This window comes from Scyliorhinus torazame, chromosome 7, assembly GCF_047496885.1.
Source record: "Scyliorhinus torazame isolate Kashiwa2021f chromosome 7, sScyTor2.1, whole genome shotgun sequence".
Lineage (NCBI taxonomy): Eukaryota > Metazoa > Chordata > Chondrichthyes > Carcharhiniformes > Scyliorhinidae > Scyliorhinus > Scyliorhinus torazame.
In genome coordinates, this window is record NC_092713.1 from 127,927,201 (window position 1) to 127,943,838 (window position 16,638).

The following is a 16,638-nucleotide window of genomic DNA, read 5'->3' on the forward strand; positions in this document are numbered from 1 at the left end:
GGAAATTGCTGAGCCTTTTGCTTTGATCTTTAAGTCATCTTTGTCCACAGGAATAGCGCCAGAAGACTGGAGGATAGCAAATGTTGTCCCCTTGTTCAAGAAGGGGAGAAGAGACAACCCCGGTAACTATAGACCAGTGAGCCTTACATCTGTTGTGGGAAAACTCCTGGAAAGGTTTATAAGAGATAGGATGTATAATCATCTGGAAAGGAATAATTTGATTAGAGATAGTCAACACGGTTTTGTGAAGGATAGGTCGTGCCTCACAAACCTTATTGAGTTCTTTGAGAAGGTGACTAAACAGGTGGATGAGGGTAAAGCAGTTGATGTGGTGTATATGGATTTCAGTAAAGCGTTTGATAAGGTTCCCCACGGTAGGCTACTGCAGAAAATACGGAGGCATGGGAATCAGGATCATTTAGCAGTTTGGATCAGAAATTGGCTAGCTGGAAGAAGAAGGTGGTGGTTGATGAGAAATGTTCAGACTGGAGTCCAGTTACTAGTGGTGTACCACAAGGATCTGTTCTGGGGCCACTGCTGTTTGTCATTTTTATAAATGACCTGGAGGAGGGCGTAGACGGATGGGTGAGTAAATTTGCAGATGACACTGAAGTCGGTGGAGTTGTGGACAGTGCGGAAGGATGTTACAAGTTACAGAGGGACATAGATAAGCTGCAGAGCTGGGCTGAGAGGTGGCAAATGGAGTTTAATGCAGAAAAGTCTGAGGTGATTCATTTTGGAAGGAATAACAGGAAGACAGAGTACTGGGCTAATGGTAAGATTCTTGGAAGTGTGGATGAGCAGAGAGATCTCGGTGTCCATGTACATAGATCCCTGAAAGTTGCCGCCCAGGTTGAGAGGGTTGTTAAGAAGGCGTATGGTGCGTTAGCTTTTATTGGTAGAGGGATTGAGTTTCGGAGCCATGAGGTCATGTTGCAGCTGTACAAAACTCTGGTGTGGCCGCATTTGGAGTATTGCGTGCAATTCTGGTCGCCGCATTATAGGAAGGATGTGGAAGCATTGGAAAGGGTGCAGAGGAGATTTACCAGAATGTTGCCTGGTATGGAGGGCAGATCTTATGAGGAAAGACTGAGGGACTTGAGGCTGTTTTCGTTAGAGAGAAGAAGGTTAAGAGGTGACTTAATTGAGGCATACAAGATGATCAGAGGATTGGATAGGGTGGACAGTGAGAGCCTTTTTCCTCGGATGGTGATGTCTAGCACGAGGGGACATACCTTTAAATTGAGGGGAGATAGATATAAGACAGATGTCAGAGGTAGGTTCTTTACTCAGAGAGTAGTAAGGGCATGGAATGCCCTGCCTGCAACAGTAGTGGACTCGCCAACACTAAGGGCATTCAAATGGTCATTGGATAGACATATGGATAATAAGGGAACAGTGTAGATGGGCTTTAGAGTGGATTCACAGGTCGGCGCAACATCGAGGGCCGAAGGGCCTGTACTGCGCTGTAATGTTCTATGTTCTATTCTCAAATAATTGTGTGGCCAGTAAACAATGCACTCTCCGATCACTGCAAAATAAATTCAGGGATGCTTAACTAGTAATTAGTGAATTGTAATTCATGATTTATGTCATTTTTGAAATTTGGCCCCTTACTGTACAAAGTCAAATTTGGGTTGGTTGGTTTAGATGATAAGAGTGTGGTGCAAGATAATGCCAACAGTGAGGGTTCAATTTCTGTACTAGTTGAGGTAGTTTTTAGGGCCTGTTTCCTTGCCTTGCCCCATAATGATATCAGGGCTGAAGCCATGATTATCAATCCTTGGACAATGAGCATGCTACATGAAGAGAGACAGAGAGCGAATAAGGTCAAATTGTACCTTGCTTACATGAGATTACAGGATTTATCAGGATGTTTAATGGCATTTTTTAGTTTGTATTCCTGGATTCTGATCTTTTTCCATAAATACCTTGAATATCATGTATATTCTTGATATCCTCCATTTGAAGGTCCCCAAACCATGACACATGTCTTGATTTTGCTTCAGGGCAGGATAGGAAGCAATCTATCTCAGCCCGAACAGAGACCGAACCCTATGCTGCTCGCATTATTTTGACCCGCAAGCTAGCCGTCTCGCCAACTGAGCTAACTGGTCTCCCGTGCATGCTCAAAAGTAGTGAATATGTACATTACAATGAATAGATTTGTATTACAAACTAACTCATGTCACTATTTTGTTTTACCACCAGGTCTCCATTAATTTGGGTAGATAGAAGTCTTCCCTTGTGGGGTTTACAGGTACGGTATGACCAATTCAGCAAAGATAATTTCATGTTATACATTTTTAAAAAGGATCAACCAGAATAAAACTCATATTAACTGGAGTGCTGAAGTTAGATCTGAAACACAATGGAATAACTGGCAGAACAACTTTCTTTCATTCCCAAATTCTTCCAGACTTGCCATGCATCTGCAAGGAGCGTAATGCATTTTTTTAAATGAATAAGTAATTATCATAAAGCCCAAAATATATAAGTTGGGTATTATGTCTACAAGCAACTGCAAACAAAGGTAAGAGCCTGTGGGATCAGAGGAAATTTGGCAAATTGGATCTAAAATTGGCTGAGTGGCAGGAAGCAGAGGATGATTGATGGTCAAGGGGTGTTTTTCTGACTGGAAGCCTGTGTCCAGTGGGGTCCCGCAGGGTCCTTGCTGTTGATTTTGATATGAATGTAGGTGGGTTGATCAATAAGTTTGCGGATAATACTAAAATTGGTGGGGTGGTAAATGGTGAGGATAGCCTTCGATTACGGGCTGGCCAGATGGGCTGATCAGTGGCAAATGGAATTCAATCCGGAAAAGTGTGAGGTGATGCACTTGGGCAGGACAAACAAGGCAAGGGAATACATGATAAACGGCAGGACCCTGGGAAGCACCGAGGATTAGAGGTATCTTGGTTTTCATGTGCACCGAACCCTCAAGGTTGCAGAGCAGGCGATACCGTGGTTAAGACGGCATATGGTGTACTTGCCTTTATTAGCCAAGGCATAGAGTTTAAGAGCAGGGAGGAAATATATAAAATATTGGTTAGGCCACAGTTAGAGTATTGTGTGCAGTTCTGTAATCCACATTACAGGAGGGATGTGAAAGCACTGAAAAGAGTGCAGAGCAGCTTTACCAGGATATTGCCTGGGCTGGAGAGTGTTCATTATGAAGAGAGATTGATAGACTTGGATTGTTTTCCTTGGAGCAGAGGAGACTGAGGGCGGGGGGGGGGGGGGCATGATTGAGATGTATACAATTGTATGGGGCATAGATAGGGTAGACAGGAACAAACGTTTCCCCTTGGTGGATGGGTCAATGACCATGGGCGGGTTTAGAGGGGATGTGAGGGAAAACTTTTTTACCCAGAGGGTGGTGGGAGTTTGGAATTTACTGCCTGAAAGGGTGGTGGAGGCAGAGACCCTCAAAGTTCAAAAAGTATTTAGATGTACACTTGCGATCCCAGGGCATACAAGGCTATGGGCCAAGTGCTGGAAAATGGGATTAGAATGGTTAGGCGGTTGCTTTTGACTGGCGCAGATACGATGGGCTGAAGGGCCTTTTCTGTGCTGTTTGACTCTAACTTTCTTATTACGGTTTACAAGTGTTTCTTAAGCTTATTGGAGACATACATTTTTTGCTGATCTTCTGTAACATTGAGCCACATTTTTTGCTGATCTTCTGTAACATTGAGCCACTATCATATTGATATTTGCAACAAATTCACGCTTATCCGTTAACTTGCTGTTGTATTTGGCTGTTGTGCAGACAAGGTCAGATTTCAAAGGAATTTAAAAGGTAGCAGACAAATCTAATGCAGGTCTCAGTACTTTCTTTCTCTGACTTGCAAATGGCTGCACAAATATTTTACCATCTGGAGATTGAAAGTTATTTATATTGTCTGCAAGCAGAAAGTACCTAGAAATGTTTTCATCCCTCAGCCATTTATTTTTGATCTTGTTGTTCGGCTGAGTGGCGCAGGGTTGTGCTGTTCCTGACCCCTTTACAGAATTAATGAGCTATCAGACAATGGGGGTGATTTTGGCTATGGGGGAAAACAGATGCTAATCATGCACTGTGCTAATAAGAAGTGCCTAATTGAGTCATTAGCCTAATTGATGGCTATCATGATTTGAATGTGTCAGCTAACCAGAAACTTGCAGGTTTCGCACTCTGGTGCTGAATAGTGACTTATGTAGGTTCCTCTCATCCACTTCCACTGAAGTTGTGCAGTGCTTGGTCTGACACACAGCAATCAGACTCTGGTTGGTTCAGCGATTGAAGGAGAAGGTGCACAAGTTCTTTGATTCGACTCGCTAGGCCTTAGTGGAGGAGGTCCAGAAGAGGAAGATGTTCTGTACCTGCGACAGAACAGAACACCCCCTCACCATCCTGTCCCTTTCTCCAGCAGAAGCAGGTGCTGCTGTCCTCCTCTCAGTCCTCGTCGAGATCAAGGGAACCCCTGGCAAGATACCCATGAGCAAGCACTCTCTTTATTCTGGTCACTCCTATAAGGTGCAGTAGTACAGCACTCACTCTTCGGTGAAGTCCTCAGAGAATTTCTAGCTTAAATGTTGCTTAAGTCTTTGTATAGTGTCAGGGAAAATCCGCTGATGTGTTTCAGAGGTCCTCTTCAGTGCTCACACATCAATGAAAGAATGAGATTGTCAGTATACCTTTAAATAGCGACTCCCTCTTTAAGTAGCATTTGAAATCAACATTAATGCTGTGTTCGGAGAAGGTATGTGTTGAAGAGCTGGCTAATAATACAGTCTGGTCTCTGTGATCGGTACTGGCAGGTATTTTAAGTGACAATCAGCTGTTTAATAGACCTCCTGGTAACGGTATCTAGTGCTGGTTTCAAATTCTTTACCAAGGTGTCTGCACTGACAGCTGAATAAATTAACATTTCATCCTAAGACTTCAACTTGGCCATCTTACCTCTTTTTCATCAAATACTTTGGGAGCTGAGGAGAAAGTGTTGGCATAGTGGGAATGTCACTGGACTAGTCATCCAGAGGCCTAGACTAATGCTCTAGGGACACAGGTTCAAACCTCACCTCAGCAACTAATGCAGTTTGAATTCAATCAATAAATCTGGAATTGAAAGCTCGTCTCAGTAATGGTGACCATTGTCACCTATGCTCTTTAGAGAAGAAAGTTTACTGTCCTTACCTACTCTGGCTGTGACTGCAGACCCACAGCAGTGTGGTTCACTCTTTAATGCCCTCTGAAATGGCCTAGCTAGTCCCTCAGTTGTATCAAACTTCTACAAACAGAACAGACCACTCGACATCTAGGCACCATAAAATTGCTACAGTGCAGAAGGATGCCATTCAGCCCATCAAGTCTGCACCGATCCTCTGAAAGAGCATCCTACCGTGGCCCACTCCCCTGCCCTATGCCCGTAACCCCACCGACCATGCACATCTTTGTACATTATTAGCAATTTAGCATGACCAATCCTCCTAACCTGCACATCTTTGGACTGTGGGAGGAAACTGGTGCACCCCGAGAAAACCCATGCAAACACAGGAAGAAAGTGCAAACTCCACACAGTCACCCAAGGCTGCAAATGAACCCAGGTCCCTGGCGCTGTAAGGCAGCAATGCTAACCACTGTGCTGCCCAGAGGCGACAACAGTATATCTAGCTGTGTCGACCCTGCAAAGTCCAACTTGCTAAGTTATGGGCCTTGTCCCAAAATTGGGAGGGCTAGTCAAGCATGACAGGGTGGTACTCAAGAACCAAACTGTAGAGGTTGGTGGCACAGTAGTTAGTATGGAGTCGGGAGGGAGTTGTTGCCTTGGGGTACTCAACACTGACTCTGGACGCCATGAAGTCTCATGGTGTCAAGTCAATCATGGGCAAGGAAGAATCCGCACTCCTTCCTGTTGAACACAAACTGGAAGCATTGAGGGTGCAAAGGGCACAGAATGTACTGTGACTAAGGGACTTTAATATTCATCATAGAATCATAGAATACCTACAGTGCAGAAGGAGGCTATTCACCCTATCAAGTCTGCACCGACCCTCTGAAAGAGCACTCCACCTAGGCCCAATCCCCACCCTATCCCTGTAACCCCACCTAGGGGTAAATTAACACCTAACATGCACATGTTTGGACTGTGGGAGGAAACTAGAGTACCCGGAGGAAACCCATGCAGACACGGGGAGAATGTGCACACTCCATAAGTCAGAATCAAACCCGGGTCCCTAGCACTGTGAGGCAGCAGTGCTAACCACTGTGTCACCCCAGGAGTGGTTCAATAGCACCAGTACTGACTTAACTGGCCAAGACCTAAAGGACATAGCTGCTAGACTGCATCTGCAGCAAATGGTGAGAAAACCAGCAATTGATTGAAGCCTACTTAACCTCATCCTCCTCAATCTACCTGCTGCAGAAGTGCTTGTCCATGACATGATTAGTTGGACTGACCACTGCACAGTCCTTGTGGAGATGAAGTCCTGTCTTCATATTGAGGGATAACATCCATTGTGCTGTGTGGCACTACCACCGTGCTAAATGGGATAGATTTTGCACAGACCTGGTAACTTAAAATTGGACATACATGAAGAACTGTGGGCCATCAGCAGCAGCAGAATTGTATTCAACCACAATCTTTGACCTTATGGCCTGGCAGATCCCCCACTCTACCATTACCATTAAGCTGGAGCACCAACCCTAGTTCAATGAAGGGTGCAGGAGGGTATGCCAGGAGCAGCACAAGGCAGACCTTGTCTGCATGAGTTTCCTCCAGGGGCTCCAGTTTCTTCCCACAAGTCCCAAAAAACGTGCTTGTTAGGTGAATTGGACATTCTGAATTCCCCCTCAGTGTTCCTGGACAGGCGCTGGAGTGTGCCGACCAAGGGATTTTCACAGTGACTTCATTGCAGTGTTAGTGTAAGCCTACTTGTGGCACTAATAAAGATTCTTATAAGATTATTTAAAAAATGAAGTGTGAACCTGGTAAAGCTACAAAACGTTTGAACGCGATTTCGGCACGGGGCTGCGGAGAATCCAGCCCAAGGCATTTGCAACCATCTACAGCCACAAGTGCCAAGTGGACGATCCATCACAGCCTCCTCCTGAGGTCCCCAGTGTTACAGATGCTAGTTTCCAACCAATTCAATTCAGTCCATGTGATATCCTAAATTACTTAAGGCACTGGACATTCAAAAGCTCGGGGCAATAGTAATGAAAGCTATTGTTCTGGAACTAGCCAGGCCCCTAGCCAAGCTGTCCCTGTACAGATACAATACTGGCATTTCCAACAATGTGGAAAATTGCCCAGGTATTTCCTGTCCACAAAAAGCAGTCAAATCCAGCCCGGCCAGTTTATCCTTGATCATCAGCGAAGTGATGGAAGGGGAGGTGGTGGAGTAGTGGTATTGTCACTGGTATTGTCATTGGACTAGTAATCCAAAGACCCAGGGTAAACAATAAAAATCTGAAATTAAAAGTCTAATGAAAACCATGAAACCATAGCCAATTATTGTTCAGACCCATTTGGTTCTTTTCCTTTATCCTTACCTGGTCCAGCCTACATGTGACAGCAGTGCAGTTGACTCGTAAATGTCCTCTGAAATGAACCAGGAAGCCGCTCAGTTCAGGATCGGGCAATAAATGCTGGTTCAGCCAGTTACGCACACATTCCATGAATGAATAGAAAAACACATTGCCAGTGCTATCAGATGGCACTCACTCAGCAATATCCTGCTCACTGATGCTCGATTTGGGTTCCGTCAGGGCCACTTGCCTCATGACAGCCTCAGCCCAAATGTGGGCATAAGACGCGAATTCCAGGGGAAAAGTGACTGTTCTTGAAATCAAGGCAGCATTTGACGAAGTATGGAATTAAGGAGCCCGAGGAAATCTGAAGTCAGTGGGGATCGGGTGGAGGGGAACTCTTCACTGGTTGGAGTCACCCCTACCACAAAGAAAATGGTTTCGGTTGTTGAAGGTCAATCATCCTATGACATTACTACAGGTGTTCCTCTCAGGGTAGTGTCCTGAGCCCAACAATCTTCAGCTGCTTCATCAATGACTTTCCTTCCATCATAATGTGGGAAGTCATGATGCTCACTGCTGAACAACATTTCTATTAACTGGATTGCTCTGGAGGATCCCTGTACTACTCAGTTGAATGACAATCATGATTTCTGGTAATATGCTGCATGCGGCCATTATTAGGGAGCAGCATTTCCCACCACCTATCAGGCGAGAAACTGAGGTGCTGAGCCATGGGGAAGCAAAGAAACGGGGGAGGAATAAGTGTCACAAGAAATAGAGGAACAGGAAAAGAAAGAATTTAATTTATATAGTACCTTGTGTAACCTCAGGGTATCTGTGGTAGTATGCATTAGGGGTCATGTGGGACTGTGAAGCTGTGATGTCATTGGCTGATAGATCCCGGGTCCTGGTTGGCTGTTGACCTCTAGCTCCGCCCTGACGGCGGAGTATAAGAACCAGGAGTTCTCCCCCGCAGGCCAGTCTGCTACTGAACTGCGGGGAACAAGTCACGCTTAATAAAGCCTCATCGACTTCATCTCTATTCGTCTCTCGTGAGTCTTTGTGCGCTACAATTTATTAAGCGTGCTTAAAAGAACTATGGAGCTCAGGATCATCCCGGAATGCCTGAGGATCAGCCCCAACGCAGTGAACTCAGCAGCAGTTTTCAAACACTGGCAGACTTGTTTCGAGGCCTACCTCAGAACGGCCCCCGGCCGGGTCACAGAAGACCAGAAACTACAGGTCCTGCACTCGAGGGTAAGCCCGGAAATTTTCCCTCTCATCGAAGACGCAGAGGATTTCCAGACGGCGTTCGCAGCACTAAAAAGCATCTATGTTCGCCCAGTGAACCAGATCTACGCACGTTACCAACTCGCAACGAGACGGCAAAGTCCCAGAGAATCGATAGATGAATTCTACGCCGCGCTACTAATTTTGGGACGGGCCTGCAGCTGCCCGCCGGTAAACGCGATGGAACACACGGATATGTTGATGCGTGATGCTTTTGTGGCTGGTATGAACTCTTCCCAAATCCGCCAAAGACTTTTAGAAAAAGAGTCGCTAGGACTCTCAGAGGCACGGGCCCTTGCAGCCTCACTAGATGTGGCCGCGCGAAATGCCCGCTCCTACGGCCCCGACCGCGCGGCAGCCCCTTGGGCTCCGTGGATCCCCGTCGCGACAAACCCCCCCCCTTCCCCCCCCACCTCACAGGCTTGCGCGGTTCAGACGCCAAGTCGTCCCGGGGGAGCCCGCTGTTATTTCTGCGGCCATGCAAAACACACCCGGCAGCGCTGCCCGGCCCGCGCAGCGATTTGTAAGAGCTGTGGGAAAAAGGGCCATTTCGCGGCTGTGTGCCGGTCCCGGGAGGTCGCCGCTGTCCCCGGCGAACAAGGATTCCTGCGCGCTTCTAACGCTCCCAACCCCCCCCCCCAGCGCCCCATGTACGACCCGCAGGCGCAACCAGTTTGGGTCCCGGCCACCGCTGTCCAGCGCCCCATGTACGACCCGCAGGCGCAACCAGTTTGGGTCCCGGCCACCGCTGTCCCCGGAGAACAAGGCGATCTGCGCGTTTCTGACGCTCCCCAACCCCCCCAGCGCCCCATGTGCGACCCGCAGGCGCCGCCATTTTGGGTCCCGGCCGCCACGAGGGGAGGAGGGGCGCCGCCATCTTGGGACCCCCCAGACCTGTGCAACGCATGGGGACGGCCATTTTGTCCACCCCCGCCGCCATCTTGTGACCCCCAGCCATGTGCGATGCATGGGGGCGGCCATTTTGTTCACCCCTGCCACCATCTTGGACGGCAACAACGGACCCCAGTGTCGACGGCTCCACGGGGTTCGAGGAAGACGCTCAAGCACTACGATCACGTCTGGCCTCAATGACGCTGGACCTAGCACGGCCCCGGACGCTCCAGACGACGACAACAACGGTGCTGATAAACGGGCACGAGACACCATGCCTGGTCGACTCCGGGAGCACGGAAAGCTACATCCACCCCGACACGGTAAGACGCTGTTTTTTGACCATCCGTCCCAGTGCGCAAAAGATTTCCCTAGCTGCAGGATCCCACACCGTACAGATTAAAGGCTTCTGCATAGTGACCCTAACGGTGCAAGGGAGGGAGTTTAAAAACTACAGGCTCTACGTCCTTCCCCAACTCTGCGCGCCCACATTACTGGGATTAGATTTCCAGTGCAACCTGCAGAGCCTAACGTTTCAATTCGGCGGCCCAATACCCCCACTCACTATCTGCGGCCTCGCAACCCTCAAGGTTGAGCCCCCATCCTTGTTTGCAAACCTCACCCCGGATTGCAAACCCGTCGCCACTAGGAGCAGACGGTACAGCGCCCAGGACCGGACATTCATTCGGTCCGAAGTCCAGCGGCTACTGAAGGAAGGCATAATCCAGGCCAGCAACAGTCCCTGGAGAGCACAGGTGGTAGTAGTAAAGACAGGAGAGAAGCAAAGGATGGTCATAGACTATAGCCAGACCATCAACAGGTACACACAACTGGATGCGTACCCTCTCCCCCGCATATCCGACATGGTCAATCGGATCGCCCAATATAAGGTCTTCTCCACTGTGGACCTCAAGTCCGCCTACCATCAGCTCCCCATCCGCCCAAGTGACCGCAAGTAAACAGCCTTCGAGGCAGACGGGCGGCGATTATACCACTTCCTAAGGGTCCCATTTGGCTTCACAAACGGGGTCTCGGTCTTCCAACGAGTGATGGACCGAATGGTTGATCAAACCAGCACGGTTTACGGGCTACGTTCCCGTACCTCGACAACGTAACCATCTGCGGCCACGATCAGCAGGACCACGACGCCAACCTCCAAAAATTCCTCCAGACCGCTAAAGCCTTGAACCTCACATACAACGAGGACAAGTGCGTGTTTAGCACAAACCGGCTAGCCATCTTGGGATATGTAGTGCGCAATGGGATAATAAGCCCCGACCCCGAACGCATGCGCCCCCTCATGGAATTTCCCCTCCCGCACTGCTCAAAAGCCCTAAAACGCTGCCTGGGGTTCTTTTCATATTACGCCCAGTGGGTCCCCCAGTATGCAGACAAGGCCCGCCCCCTAATACGGACCACGACCTTCCCTCTGTCGACAGAAGCTCGCCAGGCCTTCAGCCGCATCAAAGCGGATATCGCAAAGGCCACGATGCGCACCATCGACGAGTCCCTCCCCTTCCAGGTCGAGAGCGACGCCTCCGATGTAGCTCTAGCGGCCACCCTTAACCAAGCGGGCAGGCCCGTGGCCTTTTTCTCCCGAACCCTCCACGCTTCAGAAATCCGCCACTCCTCAGTGGAAAAGGAAGCCCAAGCCATAGTGGAAGCTGTGCGACATTGGAGGCATTACCTGGCCGGCAGGAGATTCACTCTCCTCACGGACCAACGGTCGGTAGCCTTCATGTTCGATAATGCACAGCGGGGCAAAGTTAAGAACGACAAGATCTTAAGGTGGAGGATCGAGCTCTCCACCTTCAACTATGAGATCATGTACCGTCCCGGAAAGCTGAACGAGCCGTCCGATGCCCTATCCCGCGTCACATGTGCCAACGCACAAATTAACCACCTCCAAACCCTCCACGAGGACCTCTGCCACCCGGGGGTCACTCGGTTCTACCACTTTATAAAGTCCCGCAACCTCCCCTACTCTGTGGAGGAGGTCCGTACAGTCACAAGGAACTGCCACATCTGCGCAGAGTGCAAACCGCACTTTTTCAGGCCGGATGGTGCGCACCTGATCAAGGCTTCCCGTCCCTTTGAACGCCTTAGTCTGGATTTCAAAGGGCCCCTCCCCTCCACCGACCGCAACATATACTTCCTGAACGTGGTGGGTGAGTACTCCCATTTCCCCTTCGCCATCCCCTGCCCTGACATGACAGCGGCCACAGTCATTAAAGCCCTTCACACCATATTCACACTGTTCGGTTGCCCCGCATACGTCCACAGTGACAGGGGGTCCTCCTTTATGAGTGACGAGCTGCGCCAGTTCCTGCTCAGCAACGGTATAGCCTCGAGCAGGACGACCAGCTACAACCCCCGGGGGAACGGGCAAGTAGAGAGGGAGAACGGCACGGTCTGGAAGACCGTCCTACTGGCCCTACGATCCAGGGACCTCCCAGTTTCACGGTGGCAGGAGGTCCTCCCGGACGCTCTCCACTCCATCCGGTCGCTACTGTGTACTAGCACTAACCAAACGCCTCATGAGCGCCTCCTTGTCTTCCCCAGGAAGTCCTCCTCTGGAACGTCGCTGCCGACCTGGCTGGCGGTCCCAGGACCCAACTTGCTCCGAAAACATGTGAGGGCGCACAAGTCGGACCCGTTGGTCAAGAGGGTTCGCCTCCTCCACGCGAACCCGCAGTACGCTTACGTGGAGAACCCCGACGGCAGACAGGACACGGTCTCCCTGCGAGATCTGGCACCCGCCGGCAACACGCACACCCCCCCGACACCAATCACCCCCTCCCTGCCACCGGCGCACCCCGCGAGCGCCCCCTACCCGGGAGGATCAGTCCTCCTCCCAGGTCCGACTAGAAGTGAAGCTGAAGCAGAAACCGTAAGGCTCCCGGAGACGACAACACGGGAACAAGCACCACCACCGGGGCCGAGGCGATCGACGAGGATGACCAGACCGCCCGACCGACTCGTGGCATCGATGTAACACTACAATGTTGTGGACTTTAACGAGAACTCTTTCCTTTTCCCCCTTTTACTGTAAATAGTTCAAAACAAAAAAAAAAAACCTCTGTACATACTGTGATGACATGCAAAAGTTTTCCTCCCAGGACCAGCCTTGTAAACCCTTACCACCATACGAAGCACCACCCCGCCGGGTTCATTTTAACAAGGGGTGAATGTGGTAGTATGCATTAGGGGTCATGTGGGACTGTGAAGCCGTGATGTCATTGGCTGACAGATCCCGGGTCCTGGTTGGCTGTTGACCTCTAGCTCTGCCCTGAAGGCGGAGTATAAGAACCAGGAGTTCTCCCCCGCAGGCCAGTCTGCTACTGAACTGCGGGGAACAAGTCACGCTTAATAAAGCCTCATCGACTTCATCTCTATTCGTCTCTCGTGAGTCTTTGTGCGCTACAGTATCCCAAAGCACTTCACGGGCAATGAAGCATCTTTGAGGTGTAGTCATTGTTTTAATGTTGGAAATGCAGCGGTCAATTCCTGAACCAGGGATAACCTATCCTGCTCTTCCACAGAAAACGGCTATGGGCTGTATGTCCAGCTGAGTGAGCATTGGCAGGGGTGAATGCAGGAATACTGCCATCCTGAGAGAGGACAGCAGGTTCATGCTCCATGGAGTTACGGCCACACTTTGAGTTGTGGTGAAGGGAGAGGAGATCGATAGTAGTTTATGCTTACGCTAGCTGCATCTTCAAAGTCCGAAGAAATTGTGGGATATGAGGATGAAAATTAGGTATCCAAATATCCTCGTCCTTGATCCCCACAGCCCTGCTAGTGGCTACAGCCTCAATGATGCCCTTACCTGTCATAGCTGCCATGGCAGAGAAAACATGCAGGCATGGTTATGGGCAACACGGTAACACAGTGGTTAGCACTGTTGCTTCACAGTGCCAGGGACCCGGGTTCGATTCCCGGCTTGGGTCATTGTCTGTGCGGAGTCTGCACGTTCTCCCTGTGCCTGCGTGGGGTTCTTTTGGGTGCTCTGATTTCCTCCCACAAAGTCCCAAACGACGTGCTTGTTCGGTGAATTGGACATTCTGAATTCGCCCTCAGTGTATCCGAACAGGCGACGGAGTGTGGAGACTAGGGGATTTTCACAGTAACTTCATTGCAGAGCTACTGTAAGCATTAATAAATATCATTATTATTGGGCAGCATGGTGGCACAGTGGTTAGCACAGCTGCCTCACGGTGCCGAGGTCCCAGGTTCGATCCCGGCTCTGGGGCACTGTCCATGTGAAGTTTGCACATTCTCCCTGTGTTTGCATGCTAAATTGCCCCATAATTGGAAAAAATGAATTGGGTACTCTAAATTTATTTTTTAAAAGATTATTATTATTGTTCTCGTCCGGTCTTTTGCCTGCTGTCCTGCAATACCTTTTACAAAAAAAGGCTTTATGTCATGATTGAATAACTAGTTGCCAGTGTTTGCAGACTGAGATGTGGGTACAACTCTTACTATAGTCCGAAGTGTACAAGGGTGAGGTAAGACATTTGAATTTTGGATTTGTTGCAAATATCTAATTTCATATCATGAAACATATCAATATGTTTTAGAAATTGAATTTAAATGTAGAGGTTTTTTGAGGCTTAGCCAATTTCTCCGCAGCATTGTCATCATTTGTGTGGATATGTGTCATTCCTAGTTATCACAGAGAGAGAGTTGAGAATGTCATTATAATGCAGTTCTCCGCAACATCTTTTGCATTTAAAATGGTCTGTTATCTATAGTAAGGGTACCATTTTCCCAGGGCAGCAGGTTTAGATTTAGATTTATTGTCCCATGTACTGAGGTACAGTGAAAAGTATTGTTCTGCATTTTGTTCCATTCTTGAAAAACAGAGGACATACGATAAGTATACAATGTAAATGCATAACCATAGACATCGGGTGAAGCATATGGAGTGCAGTGCTACAACAGTAGAGAAGATGCATAGAGAGATCAGTTAAGTCCATAAGAGGGTCATTCAGGAGTCTGATAACAGCGGGGAAGAAGCTGGCTGAAGATGCTGGCGTAGATTCATTTCACACTTCTGTTACAGACTTACTGCAGGAGCAGAAGGAAGTAACACTTAAAATGCTGTCAAGAGACATTAAAACACATTGGAAAGCCAAGAAGTTACTACTATCAGTTATCATCATCTCCCCCCACACCATCACCATCATCGCTCGCCATATAACATTCTAGGCATAGTATAGGGCGCAATTCAGTGGCTTTGTTGCACTCGAGTGAGAGCACGACGAGGCAGGTGAATAACGGGAGAGACCAAAAACAAGAACTGCACCGGGTGCCAAACTGTTTACAATGCAACCGGTCCACTACCGTGGGCGAAATAGGGATCCTTCCATAGCGTGGCGAGAAACCAATAATCACCACTTAAGCCCTATTTCCATACAATTAACAGGAGCACCACATATCCAATGGCCGCCCGTGATCCAGCGACCTCCCCAGCAAGTGATCACGCAGGTGCCGATTCATATTCCTTTTTTAAAAACGTGAACCTGGCAGAAGGGCTGCTGCAGGGAGCCGAGCAGGTGAGTAGCCATCTTTGCTCACAGGCAATGAGCTTGGGGGCACTGGGCTTGGTGCCCCTGTGCAGGGAAGGGGGGGGGGGGGGCAACCAGGACCTCATGTCTGGGGGATAGGGCATGGGATTGATGGTCGGCCCGCATCATGGAACAAAGAGCCAGAGACGTCATACTGGATGTGGTGAGGGTTTTCAAATTTGTCGCGGATAAGTATACCCCACTCTCGATGGTGCCGCCCCCTCTCCACACCCTCCCTCCACTCCCACCCCCCAAACCACCCTCCCCCCATTGCTGGCCCAAGTACCGGGAAGCTCGCTACCACACTTAGAAATCTTTCCGGTGAATCATGCCCATAGTTTTTTTCCTGCCTTTTAAAACGAATTACAAGTACCTCCTCCATTTTCTTCTCCCCGCCCTGCTTCCATTGAATGCATTGAGTCCCCAGCTGAACAAAATTTCACAGGTAATTACCCCGTACTACGTCCAACTAACCATCATTTATGTATGAGCCTCGATGGTGAGTGTCAGCAAACCTTTGACTGTGGGCAGCAACTTGTTCATGCCCTTGCTCAATATTTGCACGTATGCACTCTTTGTAAAGATTGCTGGATATCAGTCAGCCATGTTTCTCCTCCTTAATCCTGGATTACTGAACTGAATCGTAGCGCTGACTGAGATCAGCTAACTCTGCACTGACTGAGAATTGTGGCCTCCCTCGTACATATGTCATGACGAATGGATAAAGATGCTGAGCCACCAGAATAACAGGATAACTTTAGAGCGAGTAGAAATTTCTTACTATGAATCCAAGATGTGTTGAAATATTTCCCCAGGGATCTATATTACATAAAATGTGCAGAATAAAAGTAACCATATTGGTAATCCTGAATCAGGATTATCCAGCATCTTTGCTAACAGTTGGTCATGTATAAAATGTGAATATCCAGGTAAAATTATTTTGGCCTCATGCTGACTCTAGCACAAGAAACATCTGCTGGCTGCCGTATCTATGATATCCATTTTTGATACTATCTGTTTGCTGCCACCATTCAGCTTTCCTCAGTTACTTACCAATTTATCAACTTTTTGGCACAATGTCTGAAATTCCACTTTAAAAAATTGTTGTTCTTAGGGCAGCATGGTGGTGCAGTGGTTCGCACTGCTGCCTCACGGCGCTGAGGATTTGGGTTCAATCCTGGCCCCGGATCGCTGCCCGTGTGGAATTTTCACATTCTCCCTGTGTCTGCGTGGGTCTCACCCCCACAACCCAAAAGATGTGAAGGGTAGGTGGATTGGCCATGCTAAATTGCTCCTTAATTGGGAAAAAAAATTGTTGTTCTTGATGTGTTTGTTGTCTGATGAAGGCTTTGTTCTCTACTGGTCTCC

General features: G+C 48.7%; 1 protein-coding gene across 1 annotated transcript in view; it reads left to right on the forward strand.

Moving 5' to 3' along the window:
* Positions 1 to 16,638, forward strand: part of kcnt2a (potassium channel, subfamily T, member 2a) — a 939,304-nt gene that overhangs the window by 108,405 nt on the left and 814,261 nt on the right. The window contains exon 6 of the mRNA XM_072512908.1: positions 2,212 to 2,260. Within this exon, the coding sequence (XP_072369009.1) occupies positions 2,212 to 2,260 (49 nt within the window). The remainder of the gene's footprint in view (positions 1 to 2,211; positions 2,261 to 16,638) is intronic.